Consider the following 20,939-nt stretch of genomic DNA (forward strand, 5'->3'; position numbering starts at 1 on the left):
TTTCCCTTCACCATTAAACGACGTATACATTTGTACATATCGGGATATTTTGTAATAAACGTAAAATATATTGTTTCTATACTTATAATCAACAACCTAAAAATCAATCGTTTTAAATATTACCATTGCTCTATCAAATCTGTTGTGCTCTATTTCCCAAATTCTTTCTGATCACTTAAAGGGATTGTTCACCCATCAATGAAAATTCTCTCCCGGATGTGTGACTTTCTTTCTTCTGCAAAACACAAGCAAAGATTTTTAGAAGAATATTTCAGCTCTGTAGGTTCATACAATGCAAGTGAATGGTGACCAGAGCTTTGAAGATCCAAAAAGCACATAAAGGCAGCATAAAAGTAATCCATACGAATCCAGCAGTTAAATCCATATATTCAGACGCGCTATGATTGGTGTGGGTGAGAAACTTTATGTGCTTTTTGTACCTTCAAAGTTATTGCCACCATTCCCTGGCTTTGTATGGAACAACAGAGCAGAGATATAATTTTAACAATCTTTGTTTGTGTTCAGCAGAAGATAGAAATATACATCTGGGATGGCATAAGGGTGAGTAAATGATGTGAGAATTTTTATTTTGGGGTGAACTATCCCTTTAAGTGCAGTTCGTACTTACTAGTACTAACTGATGAGAGATGCCAAATGCTTCCGTTATTTGAACTGTTTGGATGGGAGGGTTTGCCACCTGCTGGTGTATGTCTTAAAAAGCAAGTTGGACAAAAGGAAAGGATACTTTTTAAGAGGCAAAATAAAATTAAAATAAAAAATGCTTTTTAAGCATTTTATTGCATAATTTTTTTTTGTTGGATAAATTATGTAGCCATACCTAAATGGGTGATGCTGGAGTGATCAATCACAAACCTGAGAAGAGGCATAACAGTTTATGCAGGTCTCATTTTGCAGCAAAACTCAGGAAAAAGTTTTAAAATATTTTTAAAGATATTACTTTGGTTAAAATATTCACATTTCTTGATAAATAAACTTAGATCCCTTTGATTCAATAATTAGGGAGACACTAGTGTCCACAATGACTGCAAGTGCAATTTTGTTTTGCAACAAATGGCGGAGTTTTTAAAGTTTAACATTCAGTAATAACAGGAACACAATTGTATAAAGCAGTTCAAATAATTAAAACAATTCAACACAATTCATTTGTATTATTACTATGATTAAAGTCATAAATTCATAATGTATGCTTTGAAAATGAAATACATATTTACAGGACCTCCATACTTCAAACCTTTTCAAAGTGCTGGACAAAACAAAGGCACTGTGATTCTTTTCAGCTCAATGAAAATGACACATGAGTAGTTTTACTAAAAAAAATAAAAAAAACTGTCCTGGTTCCTGAAGAAAAGTAGTACAAGTCACACAGATTGCACATGTTCTGGAACAATTTAATACTCCACTTTCATTTGATTTCTTTTCAAATCAACTAAATCTGTAAAATGTAGTAAAGGGTGTGTATTACAGTATATTATAAAGACTTTGGGTTTCTAGACAAGATGGTGCACAGTGTCTCTCTAAACTGAAATTGAACCCTCTCTGAAGCTGGTCTTCCCAATCAGAACGTTTAACAGAGTTGCCTTTCCTTCTCTGCACTCCTTCTGGGCCTTTTTGATGATACCATCAAGCTGCGACTCATCCTCTCGCCCAATTAGGTAGCCTTTGCCCCCGTAACCATCGGCTACAATATGATAATCTGCAAGCAAGAGTTAAAAAACAAATGATCAGCATGTGTAACTACAAATTTTCTCAAAATTGAGTGAACACAATTGGACAGTGCTGGGCGGATTATGTGAATTGTAATCAGGTACTGATTACAAATTACATGACAAAATGCAATCAGTAACGTAATCTCATAGATTACATTTTTGGGGTAATCTAATCTGATTACTATTGGATTACTTTCAACCTAATTTTATTTTATGTCACATGCATTCGAGTAGGATAATCATTTTAACATAACAGTACAAAGAAGAAAATCTATTGCATTCTTCATTACTAACAAAAATACATTTTAAAAAGGTGCATTAAACATCACATGAATTAAATAATTCATCCATCACCTATTCCAAAGCTGAGGTGCAAGATATTATCTTTTGAACAACAAGAATATTCTAAAAGATCAAAATATTTCAAAACAGCAGAGTTCCACCGAGTCACACAAGGAACAGTTGTGTCAAGTTTTATGTCAAGTTTCATGCAGTGGACTCCACTGCATCATCAGCAATAGTAGAGCAACTGGCTATATTTCATATTGCTGCACATTTTGCAGTTGAACTATTGTGTACCCTGCGGGCAGGACCCTTAGAGATGGCATCCACTAGATGCTTTGAAGTAATTAAGTTCGGTGTGTGAGCTGCACACCATTGGTGAGGTAGTACGAAATAATACATTTTTAAAAAACAGATATCATTCATTTTAAGTGCATAAAACAATAGAAACATTACATGAATAAACAGTAATGAACCTGAAATCAACAGCAAAGACATTGCTAGGTCAAAGCTAACAGCTCAAAACTCACACTTATTTTTAACCCTTACTACTTAGTAATAGTCCATCACCTATTCCTTAGCTGAGGTGCATATCTTAGTGTTGTAACGTAAAAGGAGCACATGCTCAAAATGTTCATCTGTGAGACTATTGCACTTCAGGGTAAAACAATGATGGTATTGATATGAAAATGATCAATAAATTATTAACAATTTACTGCCGTTGCCTTGTTAATATGTAATCATGTAATCTATAAACAGTAACTGTAATCCTATTACAAGTATTTTAAAATGTAACTTAATCCAATTACAGGTACTTGATATTTTTTTTTTTTTTCAAATCTAATTACGTAATCCAGATTACATGTAATCTGTTACTAACCAGCACTGCAATTGGGTCTTTGCGATTTTGGGTATAGTCACTGCGTTTTGGCTTTGTAGAGCAGCATAGATGGAGTACTTTTGGTGGATCAAACCACCCCAGAGATTTATTGTCAACTCCAAACATTAGCATGTAAATCTACTGACATATGCATTTAATCTTATAATACTGTACTAAACAAATGCACTGGACAACAATTAAATGATTACACTAAATCCTCTCACCTGTAAAGGAAAGACCGCAGGCTACGTTGCTCCCGAGCATAGGCACTTGTTCTCTAGAGATCTGACTCCAACATGCATCATTTCCCACCAGAGCAATCACTGGGGTCTGACATGAGACGAAAAGGGAGTTATTATAAACTTCCAAGACAAAAGCATAAAGAAAAATCACACTGATGGTCTTTTTAAAAGGAATATTCTAGGTTAAATACAGTTAAGCTCCATCGACTGCATCGATTTCCATTTGGACTCAAGTATGTACCCAAATATGAAGAAACAAAAGTGCATTGACAGTTATGTACTTATAGTGCAAGTCTATGGACCGGGGCAAGAGTACAACATGTCACGATAATGTTGATGGAGCTTCACCCTACTTACATATTTGTACATATCGGGATATTTATCAATAAAGGTAAAATAGATTGTTTCTAGATTTATAAATAAACAACCTAAAATCAATTGTTTTAAATATTACCATCCCAAGGGACAGTTCACGTAAAAATGAAAATTCTCTCATCATTTACTCACCCTCATGCCATCCCAGATGTGTATGACTTTCTTTCTTCTGCTAAACACAAACGAAGATTTTTAGAAGAATATCTCAGCTCTGTAGGTCCATATAATGCAAGTGAATGGGTACCAAAAATGTGATGCTCCAAAAAGCACATAAAGGCAGCATAAAAGTAATCCATAAGTCTCCAGTGGTTAAATCCATTTCTTCAGAAGTGATATAATGTGTGGTTGAGAAACAGATCAATATTTAAGTGTATTTTTGCAATAAGTTTTTCTCCCTGCCCAGTAGTGGGCCGTATGCATGAAGAATGTGAATCACCAAAAACACAAGAAGAAGAATGTGAAAGTTAAGCAGAGGTTGACTGAGCAGGGAGGAGAATTTATAGCAAAAATGTACTAAAATATTGATCTGTTTCTCACCCAAACTGATCATATCACTTCTGAAGACCACTGGAGTCTTATGGATTACTTTTATGCTGACCTATGTGATTTTTGGAGCTTCAGTTTTTTGGCACCCATTCACTTGCATTGTATGAACCAACAGAGCTGAAATATTCTTCTAAAAATCTTAATGTGTTCAGCAGAAGAAATAAAGTCATACACATCTGGGATGGCATGAGGGTGAGTAAATGATGAGAAAATTTACATTTCTGGGTGAACTATCCCTTTAAAGGAATATTCCGGCTCAATACAAGTTAAGCTCAATTGACAACATTTGTGGCATAATGTTGATTACCACAAAAATAATTTTGACTTGCCCCTCCTTTAAAATAAAAATTCTAAAATCTCAGTTTCAGTGAGACACTTACAATGGAAGTAAATGGAGCCAATCTGTAAACGTTAAAAAAACTCACTGTTTCAAAAGCATAATCACAAGACTTAAACAATGTGTGTGTTAACATGATTTTAGTGTGATAAAAATTGCTTACTAACCTTTTCTGTGTAAAGCTATATCCAATTTTACATCTTCACTGCCTTGACGCCATTACGGCATACTAAACCCTAAAATGTAGACAACTTTACAGCTCCATTAATACACGAGTTATAACAGAAGATTTAATGTAAATGCTTTTATAAAATAATAAGCTTCATATTTCTGCCTTTAAACCCTCCAAAAATTGGCCCACTGTGACCTGGATTTGTGCTTTTTTTTTCTTTCTCCCCTTTTCTCCCCAATTTGGAATGCCCAATTCCCAATGCGCTCGAAGTCCTTGTGGTAGTGTAGTGACTCGCCTCAATCCGGGTGGCGGAGGACAAATCTCAGTTGCCTCCGCGTCTGAGACCGTCAACCCGTGCATCTGATCACGTGGCTTGTTGAGCGCGTTATCGCGGAGACCTAGTGCGTGTGGAGGTCCACGCTATTCTCCGCGGCATCCACACACAACTCACCACGCACCCCACTGAGAGTGAGAACCACACTTTATAGCGACCATGAGGAGGTTACCACATATGACTACCCTCCCTAGCAACCAGGACAATTTGGTTGCTTAGGAGACCTGGCTGGAGTCACTCAGCACACCCTGGATTCGAACTCACAACTCCAGGGGTGGTAGTCAGCGTCAATACTCGCTGAGCTACCCAGGCCCCCAATTTGTGCTTTTTTTATAGAAAAGGACGAACGAGTCGAAATAAATTTTTGTTGTTATCAACACTGTCACAAATGCTATCGACTGAGCTTTAGCTGTAACAAATTTAAAGATATTTTAATTCAAATGAATAAAAATTCCATTCTAATGAACTTTATGCTGTTAAAAGCCTTAATTCATCAAATGTAACCATACTGACATGAGCAGATCTATAAGAGGAGGGGGTGTTATGCAAGTTGTTGTTTCTACCTTATGGCGAGTGAAGGTATCAAATTCAGCCACACTGTATCCAAGGGAACCATCGCCATAAACGATCCACACCTGTAATCAAGACTTTGTAAGCCCTACAGAAAGAGTTCTTGAATTCTTTGTGACAAATGCCACCATGGTCATATTACACAGGGTATCTGGTCAAAGAGAGAGAGAGCAATAAATACTGACATACTGTAACAGAGTTAAACAGCTATAAGGCAGTAAAAGTAATTGGCAACCCATTTTACTTCTGTAATGTGTCACATTTCTGAGTGAAACAGGATATTCCATGTGGGAAAAAATAAATAAATAAATAAAATGTAGGACGGGACTTGTGTTTTCCATCAGGAATTCATTGGATTGTGAAAAGTAATTCTAACCCAGAATGCAGCCAGATCTGAATGTGAGTTGGGCACCCCCTTGTTAGGAGGCTTTTTACTGGCATGTCAAGCCTGAAGGTCAAGTTCAACCTCAAAAGCATCTCAGTGAATCCATATATCCCTAAAACTTCTTCTTCAAATCTACCTTTATTTGCTATTATTGCCATTAACCAGCGGTAAATTACTGTGTTAAATTTTTACAAGATTTCAGAAAGGGTGCATTACCTACAAAAAAACGAATAGCTTTTTGGCTATAATTGGTAAACATTAACCAATAATCTGCACAACCTAGGTTACGTCATCCAAAATGGAAATTTGTTTCAGAGGTTGAGTATTACATTTGGATAAAAGATAACAAAGACAACCTTTTTTTTCTTTGGATTAATGTGCTGTGATAAATCATGCACAGTAACACCAGGAATGTACAGTTGAAGTCAGAAGTTTACATACACCTTAGCCAAATACATTTAAACTCCTGACATTTAATAATAGAAAACATTCCCTGTCTTAGGTCAGTTAGGATCACTATTTTAAGAATGTGAAATGTCAGAATAATCGTAGAGAGAATTATTTATTTCAGCTTTTATTTCTTTCATCACATTCCCAGTGGGTCAGAAGTTTACAAACACTTTGATAGTATTTGGTAGCATTGCCTTTAAATTGTTTAACTTGGTTCAAACGTTTTGGGTAGCCTTCCACAAGCTTCTCACAATAAGTTGCTGGACTTTTGGCCCATTCCTCCAGACAGAACTGGTGTAACTGAGTCAGGTTTGTAGGCCTCCTTGCTCGCACACGCTTTTTCAGTTCTGCCCACAAATTTTCTATCAGATTGAGGTCATGGCTTTCTGATGGCCACTCCAATACCTTGAGTTTGTTGTCCTTAAGCCATTTTGTCACAACTTTGGAGGTATGCTTGGGGTTATTGTCCATTTGGAAGACCCATTTGCGACCGAGCTTTAACTTCCTGGCTGATGTCTTGAGATGTTGCTTCAATATATCCACATAATTTTCCTTCGTCATGATGCCATCTATTTAGTGAAATGCACCAGTCCCTCCTGCAGCAAAGCACCCCCACAACATGATGCTGCCACCCACATGCTTCACGGTTGGGATGGTGTTCTTCGGCTTGCAAGCCTCACCCTTTTTCCTCCAAACATAACGATGGTCATTATGGCCAAACAGTTTCATCAGACCAAAGGACACTTCTCCAAAAAGTAAGATCTTTGTCCACATGTGCACTTGTAAACTGTAGTCTGGCTTTTTTATGGCAGTTTTAGAGCAGTGGCTTCTTCCTTGCTGAGCAGCCTTTCAGTTTATTTCAATATAGGACTCGTTTTACTGTGGATATACATACTTGTCTACCTGTTTCCTTCAGCATCTTCACAAGGTCCTTTGCTGTTGTTCTGGGATTGATTTGCAATTTATGCACCAAACTACGTTCATCTCTAGGAGACAGAATGCATGTCCATCCAGAGCGGTATGATGGCTGCGTGGTCCCATGGTGTTTATACTTGCGTACTACTGTTTGTACAGATGAACGTGGTACCTTAAGGTGTTTGGAAATTGCTCCCAAGGATGAACCAGACTTGTGGAGGTCCATAATTTTTTTTCTGAGGTATTGGCTGATTTCATTTGATTTTCCCATGATGTCAAGAAAAGAGGCACTGAGTTTAAGGTAGACCTTAAAATACATCAACAGGTACACCTCCAATTGACTCCAATTAGCCTATCAAAAGCTAGTTGGCTAATTACTTAAAGGCTTGATATCATTTTCTGGAATTTTCCAAGCTGCTTAAAGGCATAGTTAAATTAGTGTATGTAAACTTCTGACCCACTGGAATTGTGATATAGTCAATTAAAAGTGAAACAATCTGTCTGTAAACAATTGTTGGAAAAATTACTTGTGTCATGCACAAAGTAGATGTCCTAAATGACTTGCTAAAACTATAGTTTGCTAAAATGAAATCGGTGGAGTGGTTAAAAAATTAGTTTTAATGACTTCAACCTAAGTGTATGTACACTTCTGACTTCAAATGTATATTGAGAAAGTAAACAGGTCATATTGACTTTAAGGTCTTACCTCGGAGTCAGGTCGACAAAGCTTTGCACCCAGTGCAAACCCTCCTCCCACACCCAGAGTCCCAAAAGCCCCTGGTGCAAAACAGGGTTAAAAAGTTAAACACAAACACTATGAGTGGATTTGTCAGGGCTTGACAAAACAGATGCTACACAGGTTTTGTTCAATAATGTTGCTTAGAGACATTATTGTAACTGCTAATTGGGATTTTGTATGAAGACCCTGCCTCTAACCTGGGTCCAGCCAGCGCAGTGGGCCCCGCGGCCTCATGATGTATGCAGCACTGCCAACAAAATCCCCCCCATCAGCCACTATGATACTGTCATCAGCCAAAAGCTCATCCACCCGGTGCAAAACATTCAGAGGGTTCAGATGCCTCTCGGTCTTCTCAACTGCTTTTGCTCTGATATAAACAAAAAGGAAGCAATATCAAATATAAAAACCGTGGATGAAATCATAGGTCTGAGTTGCGTAGGTTTAAAAAAAGCATTCGGTGGCGAATTCACTAAACATTTGTAGTAAATTCCCAGAGACATTCAAGTATACAAGCAGCAATACAACTGTTGGGATAAGATTACCTGTTCGTTTTTTCTTTGATGTGATCTCCCTCCTTTAGGCTCTGAGGCCATTCCTCTGGGCACTTGTGGCCCTTTAGGGATTTTGAGAGACGCAAGAGGAAAGAGCCAGCATCGCCTGAAACAGTCGGGAAAGAAAACCTTAATAACAGGATATGTTAATATACAGTTTTTGGGAGTAACTAACTACTGTATATTGTAAGTTGCAACACAACTAACTTAACTAGATTTTTGAGAAGCAAGACAGTAGTTCAGCTGTTTTCAGAACAGTGAATCTTTTCCAGTAACAAGCTACTGTTTCCAACAAGTAGCAGTGTAACATGTCAAAATGCTACATCTATGTTTTTTTGTTTTTTTTGCATTGTAAAAGGAAAGGAAATGTAGTTCTTCACCCTGAATGGCCACTGTTGGTTTCCAGAACATGTCTGAGTTCTTCAATAGCTGACTTTTGTCTCTGTTGACTGCAATAATTTTACTCCGTCTGTTCAGTACCCGTCCATAACTCAGTCTGAAGTCGCACACAGTGCCTATCAACCAAAACAAAGAATTTAATGGCAAACAGGAAAAATAGCTTATCTTGTTCTCAGCACTCAAGAAAGTATAAGTACACCTGTACAGTAGGTGGCACCATTTCCCACCTGCCAGCAGCACAAGGTCAGCATCTTTCAAGGCATCTCTCCTGTTCTGTCTGATGTGCAGTGGACTGTTCTTTCCCAGCATGCCTCGGGACATTCCGCCAAGGAAGCAGGGAATCCCTAACGATTCTAAGGCATTTCTGTGACAGACATGTAACAAAAAAACAAAAAACAAAAAAAAAAACAGCTTTAACTATGAGTTAGAGGGCATTAAACGAGGCTCACATTACAAAAAGCTACACATAAATAAATTAATAGTACTTTAGAAAAATATTTTTCAAATCATGTACACTTACATGAGATATAGACTCTGAATATAAAAGCAGTTTTATTTTACATGGAGTGGGTTGAGATCATATGAGCAGAAATATTACTCACTTTATCTCAGTAACCCCTGTTTTTGGAAACTTCAGCTAATGAAATAAATTCATCTTGGCTGACTGCACATCGATCATTTTGTACAATGGCATCAGTAACTGTAACAAGTATGTTTACTTAAAAAAAGCATTGAAACCTATTGCCTTAAAGGGATCATGAAATGGAAAATCAAATTTTCCTTGATATTTCAACATATAAGTGGTAACTGTACTATAAAAACATACTGTAATTTTTAGAACTCAAAACCCAGTCTAAAAAGAGCATTTATATAGTTACCACACTGCTGAAAGGTCTTGTTTTGAAATCTGTCTGTTCGTGCCGCCCACTGGCGCGCATAGTTAGAGAGAGCAGGCCTTGTGTGGCTTACTATTCCTGAACACCAAAGGGGACCCATCAGGACTATTTTTTATTACTTTGTATATAAACATGAACTCTTTGACCGTTGCCATGTATCTCGCCGCTCTGTACAACTCTGAAAGGTAGAAACAATTCTCTTTCATTCAGCTGCTGCCTCTTTTTGTTTTGAGCACAAATGCGCAATGGATGTTCTTTTGCAAATCTGCACAATTTTTAATTGTTGGTGTATGTACACATGCACTAGTTGGATGTCTTTGACCGTTTCAACGTGTTTCCGGCGACGTGTGCCTCAGTGCGCCTACACTATATGTGTGTGTGTCATTTCATCGTGCTTTGGACTATGTATGTGTTTTTTTTTTCGGCTCATGTCTGCGTGGATTGCTTGTGAGAGTCATAAAATGATTCAAGCTTTGCAAAGGAACTGTTTTTGAAGGAGGGCACAGTTAAAAACACTTCAAAATGTCCAATTAATTAATATTTCAAATGTCCTGACTGCTTGATAGTTTATCGTGCTGAGTGTAAATTGTTTTGCTTGAGATGAACAGTTTAATATATTCGGATGCAATGTGTTGGATGTGTTATGTGTAAACCCTGAAGTTTAGTTTTATAATATTGTGGGGTTGTTCATTCTCTTCCGATTAAGTTTCAAATATGGCTGAAATTGAGTGGCTGCCTGATGTTAGCCAATCATAACAGTGGGCGTTTACGTGGAAGTTTCAAGGAGGCGCTTAGGCTAAAATCAAGCGTTTCAGATTGAGAGCCAGAGACAGGGTGGAAAATGATTGTATATTACTAAATTAGTTTTGGTGTAAATAAACTTTAATAACATTATCAGTGATAATAAAATTAGAATTTTTTTAAATAGCATTTCATGACCCGTTTAGATAATCAAAGGTCAACTAATTACATTTTACAGTGTACAGCGCTGCAATCTAAGTAAATGGTGGCTACTTTGAAGAAGCTAAAATATAAGATGCTTTTGATTTGTTGGCCCCACGCTTCCATTTGCGTCACTTCATATTTTTGATGATTTTCCTATTATTATTCTTAAATGTGGAAAATAGTAATAATAAAGAATGAATAGGTGTGTCCAAACTTTTGACTGGTGATGTATGTATTCCTGTAAAGGTTTAAATTAGTATGTCAATATTACTTGTTTAATTTAGGGATGGTGTTGTAGTGGTAAAAGTTCAGGACTGGTGACCCAAAGGTCATAGGTTCAAACCTCAAAAAATGTGATCATTAATTGCTCCATGAACTATCTAAAAAGTCTGCTACACAATAAGACAAGAAAGAACAGCTGAAAATGACCTGATATCATCCACAGGTGTAGGGGGTAAGGTTGCCTGGCTGCCTAACAGTATGACAGGTTTCTTGGCTCTGCTTATCAGTTCCACACACCTTTGGATCTGGGAAGAGTACAACAGTTAGGAATTATTTACTTCAAGACGTGCAATGTAATCTTTTTTATTTTTCTCACAGAATAAACAGCTGTGACCATGAATTTTGTATTATTATCAGATTGTTTCTATAAGTTTTAGATCTGTTAAAGTAAACATGTTAATTCATGCAATTAATTAAATATGCTTAATGCTGTAAATTTTTTATGCAGTTAAATATTTTTTTTTCCTCCCCTTTTCTCCCCAATTTGGAATGCCCAATTCCCAATGCACTCTAAGTCCTCGTGGTGGCGTAGTGACTCGCCTCAATCCGGGTGGCGGAGGATGAATCTCAGTTGCCTCCCGGTCTAAGACCGTCAATCCGCGCATCTTATCACGTGGCTTGTTGAGCGTATTACTGCAGAGACATAGCGCGTGTGGAGGCTTCACGCTATTCTCCACGGCATCCACACACAACTCACCACGTGCCCCACCAAGAGTGAGAACCACACATTATAGTGACCACGAGGAGGTTACTCCATGTGACTCTACCCTCTCTAACAGCTGGGCCAATTTGGATGCTTAGGAGACCTGACTGGAGTCACTCAGCGCACCCTGGATTCGAACTCGCGACACCAGGGGTGATAGTCAGCGTCTTTACTCGCTGACCTACCCAGGTCCCCAGTTAACGCATTTTTATTTTATTTTCAATCTGATGTGATATCAAGTGTCGGGAAAGTGGTTTTATAATTAAAAAATAATTGAACGGAAAATTGCAGACTTGCATTTCTGTCTTTGCATTTCTCGTTCGTTTCGATACAGTTTGAGAGATTTCGATTTAGTTAAGGGTTTTTTTTTTTTTTTTGTGAGAAAGATGAGTAAAGATCACTGTTGCAGAAATGCACCTCTGCCCAGTGTCATTAAATAGATATGCAAATTCAGTATATTCCACTATGAGTGTCATTCACACAAATTGCTGCATATGTATTAATCGTGATTACACATTAATACTTTTCAATACAGAAAACTGCCCATAACAGTTTATTTTTTATTTTTAGAAGTTTCACCTCATCATCTGTGGCCTGAGGGATGTGAACAGGAAGTGGGGACAAATCACGGGTTTCCCAAGCTCCAGCAAACAAGTTAGTTAAATGATTATGAAGATACCTGTTAGGACCAAAAAAATATTTTAAATGATTTTAAGTCACAATAAGGAAAGTTGTAACAAGTGCACTCAGTAATTACTTTCATAATTACATACGTTTAACAACTAAATAAATGAATAAAACCTTTATACAATGTTTAAAATGATGTTTAAATCAGTGGTCTAATAAAACCTGTTATATTTTACATGGAGAGGGTCCCCGCATGGAGGTCGCCATGTTGAGATCACATGACTCACTTTATCTGGTAACCCCCCTCTTATCTGACACTTTTGCTCTTTAAATAATTCTTTTCTGACTGTGAATAACACATTTCTACAATGGCATCGGTCACTGAAAGCTTTTGCCTTCGCAAGGTGTAATACTTTAAGTCTAAGATGACTGTAATATTGTCCAGTGCTACATTAAATTACTGAAAAAAGTGCTTGTGATTATTTCTCTTTTAATAAGGAGATGAAGTGTTAGAATAATAGCGTACACAAATACTGAGAATTGTTTATACCATGCAATGATTTTCCCCATCAGCCCTTTGGGAGCGTTTTTAGGGGCAAACTCTTTTTCCACCACATGGTAAGGGTAGAGCGTGTCTATGGGAAACTCAATAAACACAGGGCCTGTGAAGTAAGCAGAGCATTAGAAATAATTACACACATTTTGATACAGTATTATAACAGTATTTATCAACATATAATTTAAGAGTTTGTTCCCTCCAAAATAAAAATACTGTGATCATTTACTCACTCATGTTACTGCAAACCTGTATGACTTTCTTTCTTCCGTGGAACACAAAAGGAAACGTTAAGCAGAATGTTAAGCCCAAAGTATACTTCGGTCAGACGGGAACCCTAGGCATCTGCGTACAGGACGTGTGATGCAAATTTCGTCATCAGCAGAGTGTTCGAGCACTGAATGCATGCGGCATGATTTTTTTCACAGCGCATACTCTGAACGTGCAGAATGTGCATGCGTCTGGAATTATCTGCACTAATTAGTGGGTCCACAAGGTGGCAACACTCACAACTGAGCCATTGCTTTCATGTAGAAGCAATAGAAGAAGATATAATTGCTGCTAAAAACCAGGAGATGACGGTGGAAACAACAACATTATACTGTATGTGCACTTCAAGAGCATGTGTGTGAAGAGATCTGGAGATATCTGCATTTGTATAACTTGAGTCTGAAGGAATATACAGACATTTTATGGGTCTAAACTCATGAAGCGAAATAGTCCAGTATCTCATAGCAGTCGTAGCAGGCACACGCCAACCGCCTCTGTATGCGTGCAGTCAAATGGTTAGCGTTCGACTGTACGCAGATGCTAAGTGTTCACATCAAAACCGAAGTATACTTTGGGTTTTAGCCTCAATCACTATTCACTTTCATTGTATGGAAATAAGATGCAATGAAAGTTGATGGTGATTGAGGCTATCAGTCCCAAACATTCTGTCAAAAATGTATCTTTTTCTGTGTTTCACAGAAGAAGCAAGTCATGTGGGTTTGGAACAACATGAGGATGAGTAAACTAAGACCAGAATTTTCGGGTGAACTATTCCTTTAAAGGGGTAATGACATGAGGAATCAAATTCTCCTCGATCTTTTGACATATAAGAGGTCATTGTAGTATAAAAACATAATGTAAGTTTCAGAACTGAAAACTTCCTCCTTAATAGAAAAGGAGCATTTATTTAAACCAAGCTACAAAAACAGCTCGTTTGGAATTCGTGGAACTTGTGACATCACAAGGACCAAATACATCTGCAAATGCAACGCCTATTTTTCCATCATTGCACCCTTGGCCCCGCCCACTGGTGCTCAGAGTCAGTCACACATGTGAAGAGCAGAGACATGGGCCTGTCATGATAGATTTATCCTAAATGGACTAACACAGGCCATCTTAATGCACTGGACTTAAATGTTTTTCTACATAAACATGGACAGACAGATGTCTTTGACCGCTTGATACATATCTCGGGTCACTTTTAAAAGACGCAGTGTCAAGTTACAACTCTACATAAGCGTCATGGATGCATTCTTTTGCTCATCTGTACTATTTTTAGTTGTTGGTGTATGAAAACATGAAGTAATGATACTGGAAAATGGATGTGGATGTGTCTTCAGCGTATTTTAGAGTGGATTGTATATTCGGCTCATACCAGTCATAATACAATTCAAGTTTGCAAAGGAACTGTTACTGAAGGATGAGGCTGTTAAAACACTTGGATGCGATCGCAACAACAGTGAGTAAACAGTTTCATTCATGAATATTTCTTATGTCATGACTGAGTGATAGTTTATGGTGCTGACATTCTGTTTACACCGGGCATGTCTGTTGACGAGACGTGACGAAACAGCTTGAGGCTGTCTACACCGGGCGCGTCGACAGAAACTTTCTAAACCATTTATTTGTGTTGTTAGCAGTAGTAGCGCCAGCGCATGCAGCGCAAAATGAAATGGAACAAGCCGCAATGGATGCTTCCTTGGTAGACAGCATCATTGATTATAATGGGTTCTATTGCTTTTGATGCAACGCGACTCTCGCGTCCGGTGTAGACAGGGTGTGAGTGTTAACTGTTGTGCTTAAGATGAACAGTTTAATATATTCGGATGCAATGTATTGGATGTGTGTTAGAATCAAAATTATTTTTTCCTCTGAGTCCTTGGTTTAAGACGAACAAAACATATATATCCGATTTTATTTCCATCAATAAAAATGTTCCACAATTTTTTCTGAAATACATACTTTTGCAAACTCCTCCCAGGCCGTTTATCCAATTTGTTCGAAATTTGACATGTATCATCTAGGGACCATCCTGACAAATTTTTTTTTTTTTTTTACTGATTTTTGATTTGCCAAATTGTTTCGAAGATATAAGCTAATTAATTCATTGTGCGTGGCCCAAATTTACACAACGGCCTATATCTTCTGAACGCAAAGTCCAAACTTCATGAAACTTGGAATACTTTGGCATTAGAACATTGTGAGGAAGCATGCAAAGTTTCTTCCAATTTCCCCAATAGGGGGCACTACAGCTTAAAATTCCTTATAACTCCCCAACTGTTTGAGTGAAAAATGTGAAAATTGGCATGCATCATCTTTGGGTCACGTGATGCAAACATATCTTTACAAAAATGATTTGACAAATTAACAAAAATGGCCACCAGCAGCCAATCAAATTTCAGCAGCTAATAAAATGCGTTGCGAATGGCCGATCATTACGAAATTTACGGTGTACTTAAAGGTCACAAAAATTAGGGAATATCCCAAATTTGGTGAAAATTGTCCACAAAGTGGCGCTATAATGAGCTAATTTGCATTTCTGCTAATAACTTCTTATCTCTAAGGACTAGAATCAAAATATTTCCTCTGATTCCTTGAGTCAAGACAAACAAAACTTATATCTCCGATTTTATTTCCACCCCGAAATATTTCTGCCATTTTTAATTTTCTGAAAAACCTACTATTGTCTGATTGGCTCGAATATTTGTATGTATTATCTAGGGACTTTCCTGATAAAACATTGTTTTTGGATTTTTGATATGTCAAATCGTTAAGAAGATATATGCCAATTCATTCTTTGGGTTTGAACTGTAACTACTACTATGCCTTTATTTGTGTAGCCAAACATGACAAAACTTAAAACATATACACACCAGGATAGTCTCAGGACATGTGCTAAATTTAACCAACTTCCTCTTGTCAACAGCACTCTCTGACTTAGTAAAAACAGCAGCAGCTATCCAACAAATGAAGAGCCCTATAAAATCTGTTTAAGTTTTTCTCAAGTTAAGTTTAAGTTTCTCAAGTCCAACATTCCCAAATCTAATTTATGCATGGTAAATCAAGGGTGTATTACCAATTTTGTCCACTAGATGGAGCGCCAAGGCTAAAAATCCTCTTTGACTTTGCTTTTTGCTCTTTTAATGTGCCGCTGTTCAGCAATCCAAAATCTATTCTTCTTCATCTTCTATTGTGATTCTAATTTTGCAACTGTGGTAAAAAAAATATTTTGGAAGAAATTTTGCACATAACAGCTGTGTTCACAGCATCCACAGGATCTGCTGTGTCCAATTTAATTATTTTGGCCATGTCCAGGCCATACGTGCTTGACCCCGATGATTGCCGCTTGCAGCTATATTTACTAAATTATGACTGTTTAAATGCAAAAAAAAATAAAAAAAAATAAAAATACTTTACTAACATTATCAGTGGACATCAGAGAAGATAATAAAACTATTAAGAAAAAGAGCATTTCGTGACCCCTTTACATAAAATAAGGCTTTTGGCATGCATTTAACTTTTGGGGACTTAGCTCTTGAAACAAGTCTAAAAATGACAGATAAAACATTCTTTTAACGCAACAAAAAATACTGTTGAACTGTGCTGTAGCAAATCATTACCTGGTGTGCCAGATTGTGCGATGGCCAAAGCTTTTCTTACAGTGGGAACAATTTCTCTCACATTCCTCACAGAAGCACAGAAATTGCAGAGGGGCTTGAAGAGTGACATTTGGTCAATATCCTGTAAGGCACCTCTACCCTGCAAAAACAAAAACAGTCAAAGATAATACTACAGACAATGGCACAATTTTTTTGTTGGAAAATGCATTTTGAAAACATTGAATTTGATGTCTTACAATACAACATTTGACAAAACTGACTGAACTGAGATTGAACTGGAAATTCTGATTATATCATATGAAAAATTCAATGTTTTCTTTTGTTTAGGAATAAAAAAATACCAGGGCCATAACCACCATAGACTTTAAGGGGGGACATTTCCCCCGCAATATTCAGAATATCAGTCGATCAATATTATTTTCTCAGTGACTGATTCTTAAAGGTGCACTCAGTAACTTTTGTCTCTGTGTTATCTTGGACTTACACTGACACATAGTGACTTGGATGCAGCATCATTTAAAATCAATAGTTTTCAGTTTCAGATGTCATTGTAGAAATTTAATATTCACAATCAGCCATGATTACTTTAATCAATGAGTAAAAGTGTCAAATAACAGGACGGTTACTGAAATTATTTTTTTTTAATGAGGAATAAATTGCTGATTGCACCTTAAAACTTTTACATCCCTGAATTTTGTGGATAATGCTAAATATTTTTTGGTAAATTCTTGATTGGATTTAAAACCATTAAGATACTGTTTTGCAGGGGGCCTGGGTAGCTCAGCGAGTATTGACGTCGACTACCACCCCTGGAGTCGTGAGTTCGAATCCAGGGTGTGCTGAGTGACTCCAGCCAGGTCTCCTAAGCAACCAAATTGGCCCGGTTGCTAGGGAGGGTAGAGTCACATGGGGTAACCTCCTCGTGTTCATGATTAGTGGTTCTCGCTCTCAATGGGGCATGTGGTAAGTTGTGCGTGGATCACGGAGAGTAGCATGAGCCTCCACATGCAGTGAGTCTCCGGGGAGTCATGCACAGCGAGCCACGTGATAAGATTTGCGGATTAACGGTCTCAGAAGCGGAGGCAACTGAGACTTGTCCTCCGCCACCCGGATTGAGGTGAGTAACTGCGCCACCATGAGGACCTACTAAGTAGTGGGAATTGGGCATTCCAAATTGGGAGAAAAAGGGATAAAAATTTTTTTTTAAAAGATACTGTTTTGCGTTTAAAAAAATGAAAGAAAGTTTGCAGTGATGAGGTTGAAAGATCATACTCAATCATAAGAATTTCATATTTATAATGAGTTATAAATGCTCAAAACAATTTGATTTGGATGGGCACTTAAAGAAACACTTGTGTATACATTATATAAATGTTTTTTGAACTTTTATAAATTAATTTCAAAATGATTTTATAATAAAATTCTCAGCTTCATGCTTAGTTCTGTAAGAATTACTGCAGAGTCATAAAATCTAGTGTTTGCACAAGATAATGGTGGAATTCAAGCAAGCCAATGTGAGTGGAGAGCAAACCTGCAGGTGACATGCACATAAAGTGCATGTGTAAGTGACACATTTAAAGTGTAAAAGTCTAAAGGGTATTTCCTGACCTGCAGTAGAGTAGCGGCTGCACCACCAATAAGAAGCAGTGGTGATTCAGCCATCTGAGCGTTTTTCACTGCAGTCACTGTGTTAGTCAGTCCTGGTCCTGCTGTTACTGCGGCCACACCGACTGTGCCTAAATCAGCAAAACAGAAGATTATCAGCCTCCTCTACTGCTTCTAATGTTTAAAGAATGTTTCTGGTTCATTTCAAGCCCAATCAACAATTAAATTGAGTCATCCCTCATTTATAAAAAAAAAAAAAAAATAACAATCAGTTACAGTAAGGTACTTACAATGGAAGTTAACGGGGTCAGACATTAACATTAAAATACACACAGTTTTAAAAGTATAGCCAAAAGAAGTAAACTCATATGACTTCATGATATCAAAAGTGTCTTATGACCCAACTTCACTGACCCATTCCCATTCACTTATAATATATGGATGCTCCATGTAAAAAATAACGTTTTCCATTTACGATTCAGTCTTACCAGAAAGTCTTGCCACAGCATCGGCTGCAAACACAGCTGTGGCCTCGTGGCGGGTGTCAACAATGCGAATTCCCAGTTTCTCACAGGCCACCAGAATGGGCGAGATGTGTCCTCCCACCAATGTGAAGACGAACTTGACCCCATGAGCCCGCAGAACCTCCGCCACACTCTCCCCTCCATGCCGAGGATTCTTTCTCTCTGTCTGAGAATGGTGGACACTGGCATTACTCTACGCTGAATTTGCAAAATGCATCTTAATTGCTTCAAAATTTAGCTACACATTGCTGTAGGATGCTGACTCTGAAATGAGATGTGGTCTAAAAGCCTTTAAGCTAGTGGTTCGGAACAATCCAAGAAAGGGTCTCAGATCTGTTGTGATACGGTGGCAAACACCAGGGAAAAACAATGCAACTAACCAAGTTATCAAGCACACCTTGAATAGTAAAATAAATGGGCTTTGTTAAAGGAATATTACACCCAAAAATGTAAATGCTCTCATCATTTACTCACTCTCATGCCATCCCAGATGTGTATGACTTTTTTATGGACATACAGAGCTGATATATTCTTCTAAAAATCTTATTTTGTGTTTTGCAGAAGAAAGATAGTCATACACATCTGGGATGGCATAAGGTAAATGAGAGAATGTTCATTTTTGGGTGAACTATTCCTTTAACTTACAATCACTTATTACTTTATTAGGAACATCCGTACACCTTCTTATTCATGCAATTATCTAATCAGCCAATGTGGCAGCAGTGCAATGCATAAAATCATTCAGATACGGGTCAGGAGCTTCAGTTAATGTTCACAACAACCATCAGAATGGGGGAAAAACTTGATCTCAGATATTTCGACCGTGGCATGATTGTTTGTAAAACTATTTCTGTAACTCCTGATCTCCTGATTTAGTTTTATTCCAAAACTAAATTATAATCATTATAAAAAATGTCCCTGTTTTTTCATTACTTCCCATGACTTTTCCAGGCCTGGAAAACACTATTTAAAAATTCCCTGATATTTCCAAGTTTTCCATGACAGTGGGAACACTGGGTGTCAGGCTCAACCATTAAAAAGCATGAAAATAATGATGAAACCAGGGGCACGTCCGCCTGACAGTATGATTTTACTGTGTCCTGGTTCAAGGAATTCTGCCAAACAAGCCAAACAGGGGAAAAATACTGCATTCCAGTCTTTTGCTTGCATGACAGGTTTAAATAAGTTTCAGGTTCAAGGTGTCAAACTGCAAACTGTGTTATCAAAAAGGTTGCAGATTATAATGCATGGTTTGGTTACAATGTTACGTACCTTATGAAATAGCTGATACAGTAAACCAAGCTTATAAACTGCAAAGAAGAAACCCCCGACAGCAGCACCCAGAGAGCAGCACAAAACCACAACAATGTCCATCTCTTGCGTGGGAGGGCTACGAACTAATGTCCACCTGACCTGTTACAGACCTGTCCAGCAAAAACAGGAAAACAAATAAATAACCAAAGCCCCTACAATGACGAGGGCTTCATAATTTACTTTCTCGAGCAGGTACTGGATAAATAATGTGATCTTTTCGTGTCGCTTGGCGGTCATTAGCACGGTTAGGTTAAGGTCAAACTACATTGTACCTGCCAGCTTCTTCTTTCTCCCCCTCTGCAGTCAGTGCTGAAAGGCCGATGAATGCCCTTCTGCTGTAAGTAACTGAAAGCGCTGGATATCTCGTATATGCTGGACCGAGTGCAAGACAAATGCGCAGATAGGGGACCGGCCGTTCCGCTACTTGCGTAACTCTCATTGGGTCCATTCAACGCTTTTTTCTTTTGTTTCATTTAGAGAATAGCAGCTTGCGCTGTAACATGATTGACAGCGCAGTTCACCATTGGAAGGCTGATACGTCTCTACGTGTGCACCAGAAAACCCAACTTTTATCCTTTTAGCGAGATTACAGGCATAAACAGAAATGTTACAAAATTATACCTTGATTTAGCGATTCGTTGTTAGAAATGTTTCACTTGTTAAATCCATTAAAATGCCGTTAGAATAATAAAT

General features: G+C 37.8%; 1 protein-coding gene across 1 annotated transcript; it reads right to left on the reverse strand.

Moving 5' to 3' along the window:
• Window positions 1-746: 746 nt before the first annotated feature.
• Window positions 747-20,676, reverse strand: LOC127455752 (2-hydroxyacyl-CoA lyase 2-like). The gene is made up of 16 exons (XM_051723858.1): window positions 20,519-20,676; window positions 20,205-20,356; window positions 18,897-19,098; window positions 18,412-18,539; window positions 16,804-16,942; window positions 12,908-13,019; window positions 12,310-12,409; window positions 11,175-11,272; window positions 9,132-9,268; window positions 8,886-9,020; window positions 8,497-8,611; window positions 8,152-8,321; window positions 7,922-7,992; window positions 5,459-5,530; window positions 3,114-3,219; window positions 747-1,714 (listed from the first exon to the last, which is right to left on the reverse strand). The coding sequence occupies exons 2-16, from the start codon at window positions 20,304-20,306 to the stop codon at window positions 1,536-1,538; spliced, it is 1,866 nt and encodes a 621-aa protein (XP_051579818.1). The 5' UTR covers window positions 20,307-20,356; window positions 20,519-20,676; the 3' UTR covers window positions 747-1,535.
• Window positions 20,677-20,939: the final 263 nt, after the last annotated feature.

Source organism: Myxocyprinus asiaticus, chromosome 18, assembly GCF_019703515.2.
Source record: "Myxocyprinus asiaticus isolate MX2 ecotype Aquarium Trade chromosome 18, UBuf_Myxa_2, whole genome shotgun sequence".
In the NCBI taxonomy this organism is placed as follows: Eukaryota; Metazoa; Chordata; class Actinopteri; order Cypriniformes; family Catostomidae; genus Myxocyprinus; species Myxocyprinus asiaticus.

Coding starts and splice junctions, on each gene's coding strand:
- LOC127455752 (XM_051723858.1), bottom strand. CDS start 20,306: ATGGACATTGTTGTGGTTTTGTGCTGCTCTCTGGGTGCTGCTGTCGGG. Junction 9,269..11,174: donor ACACCTGTGGATGATATCAG/GTCATTTTCAGC, acceptor TGTCTGTCACAG/AAATGCCTTAGAATCGTTAG. Junction 8,612..8,885: donor ACCAACAGTGGCCATTCAGG/GTGAAGAACTAC, acceptor CGACTGTTTCAG/GCGATGCTGGCTCTTTCCTC.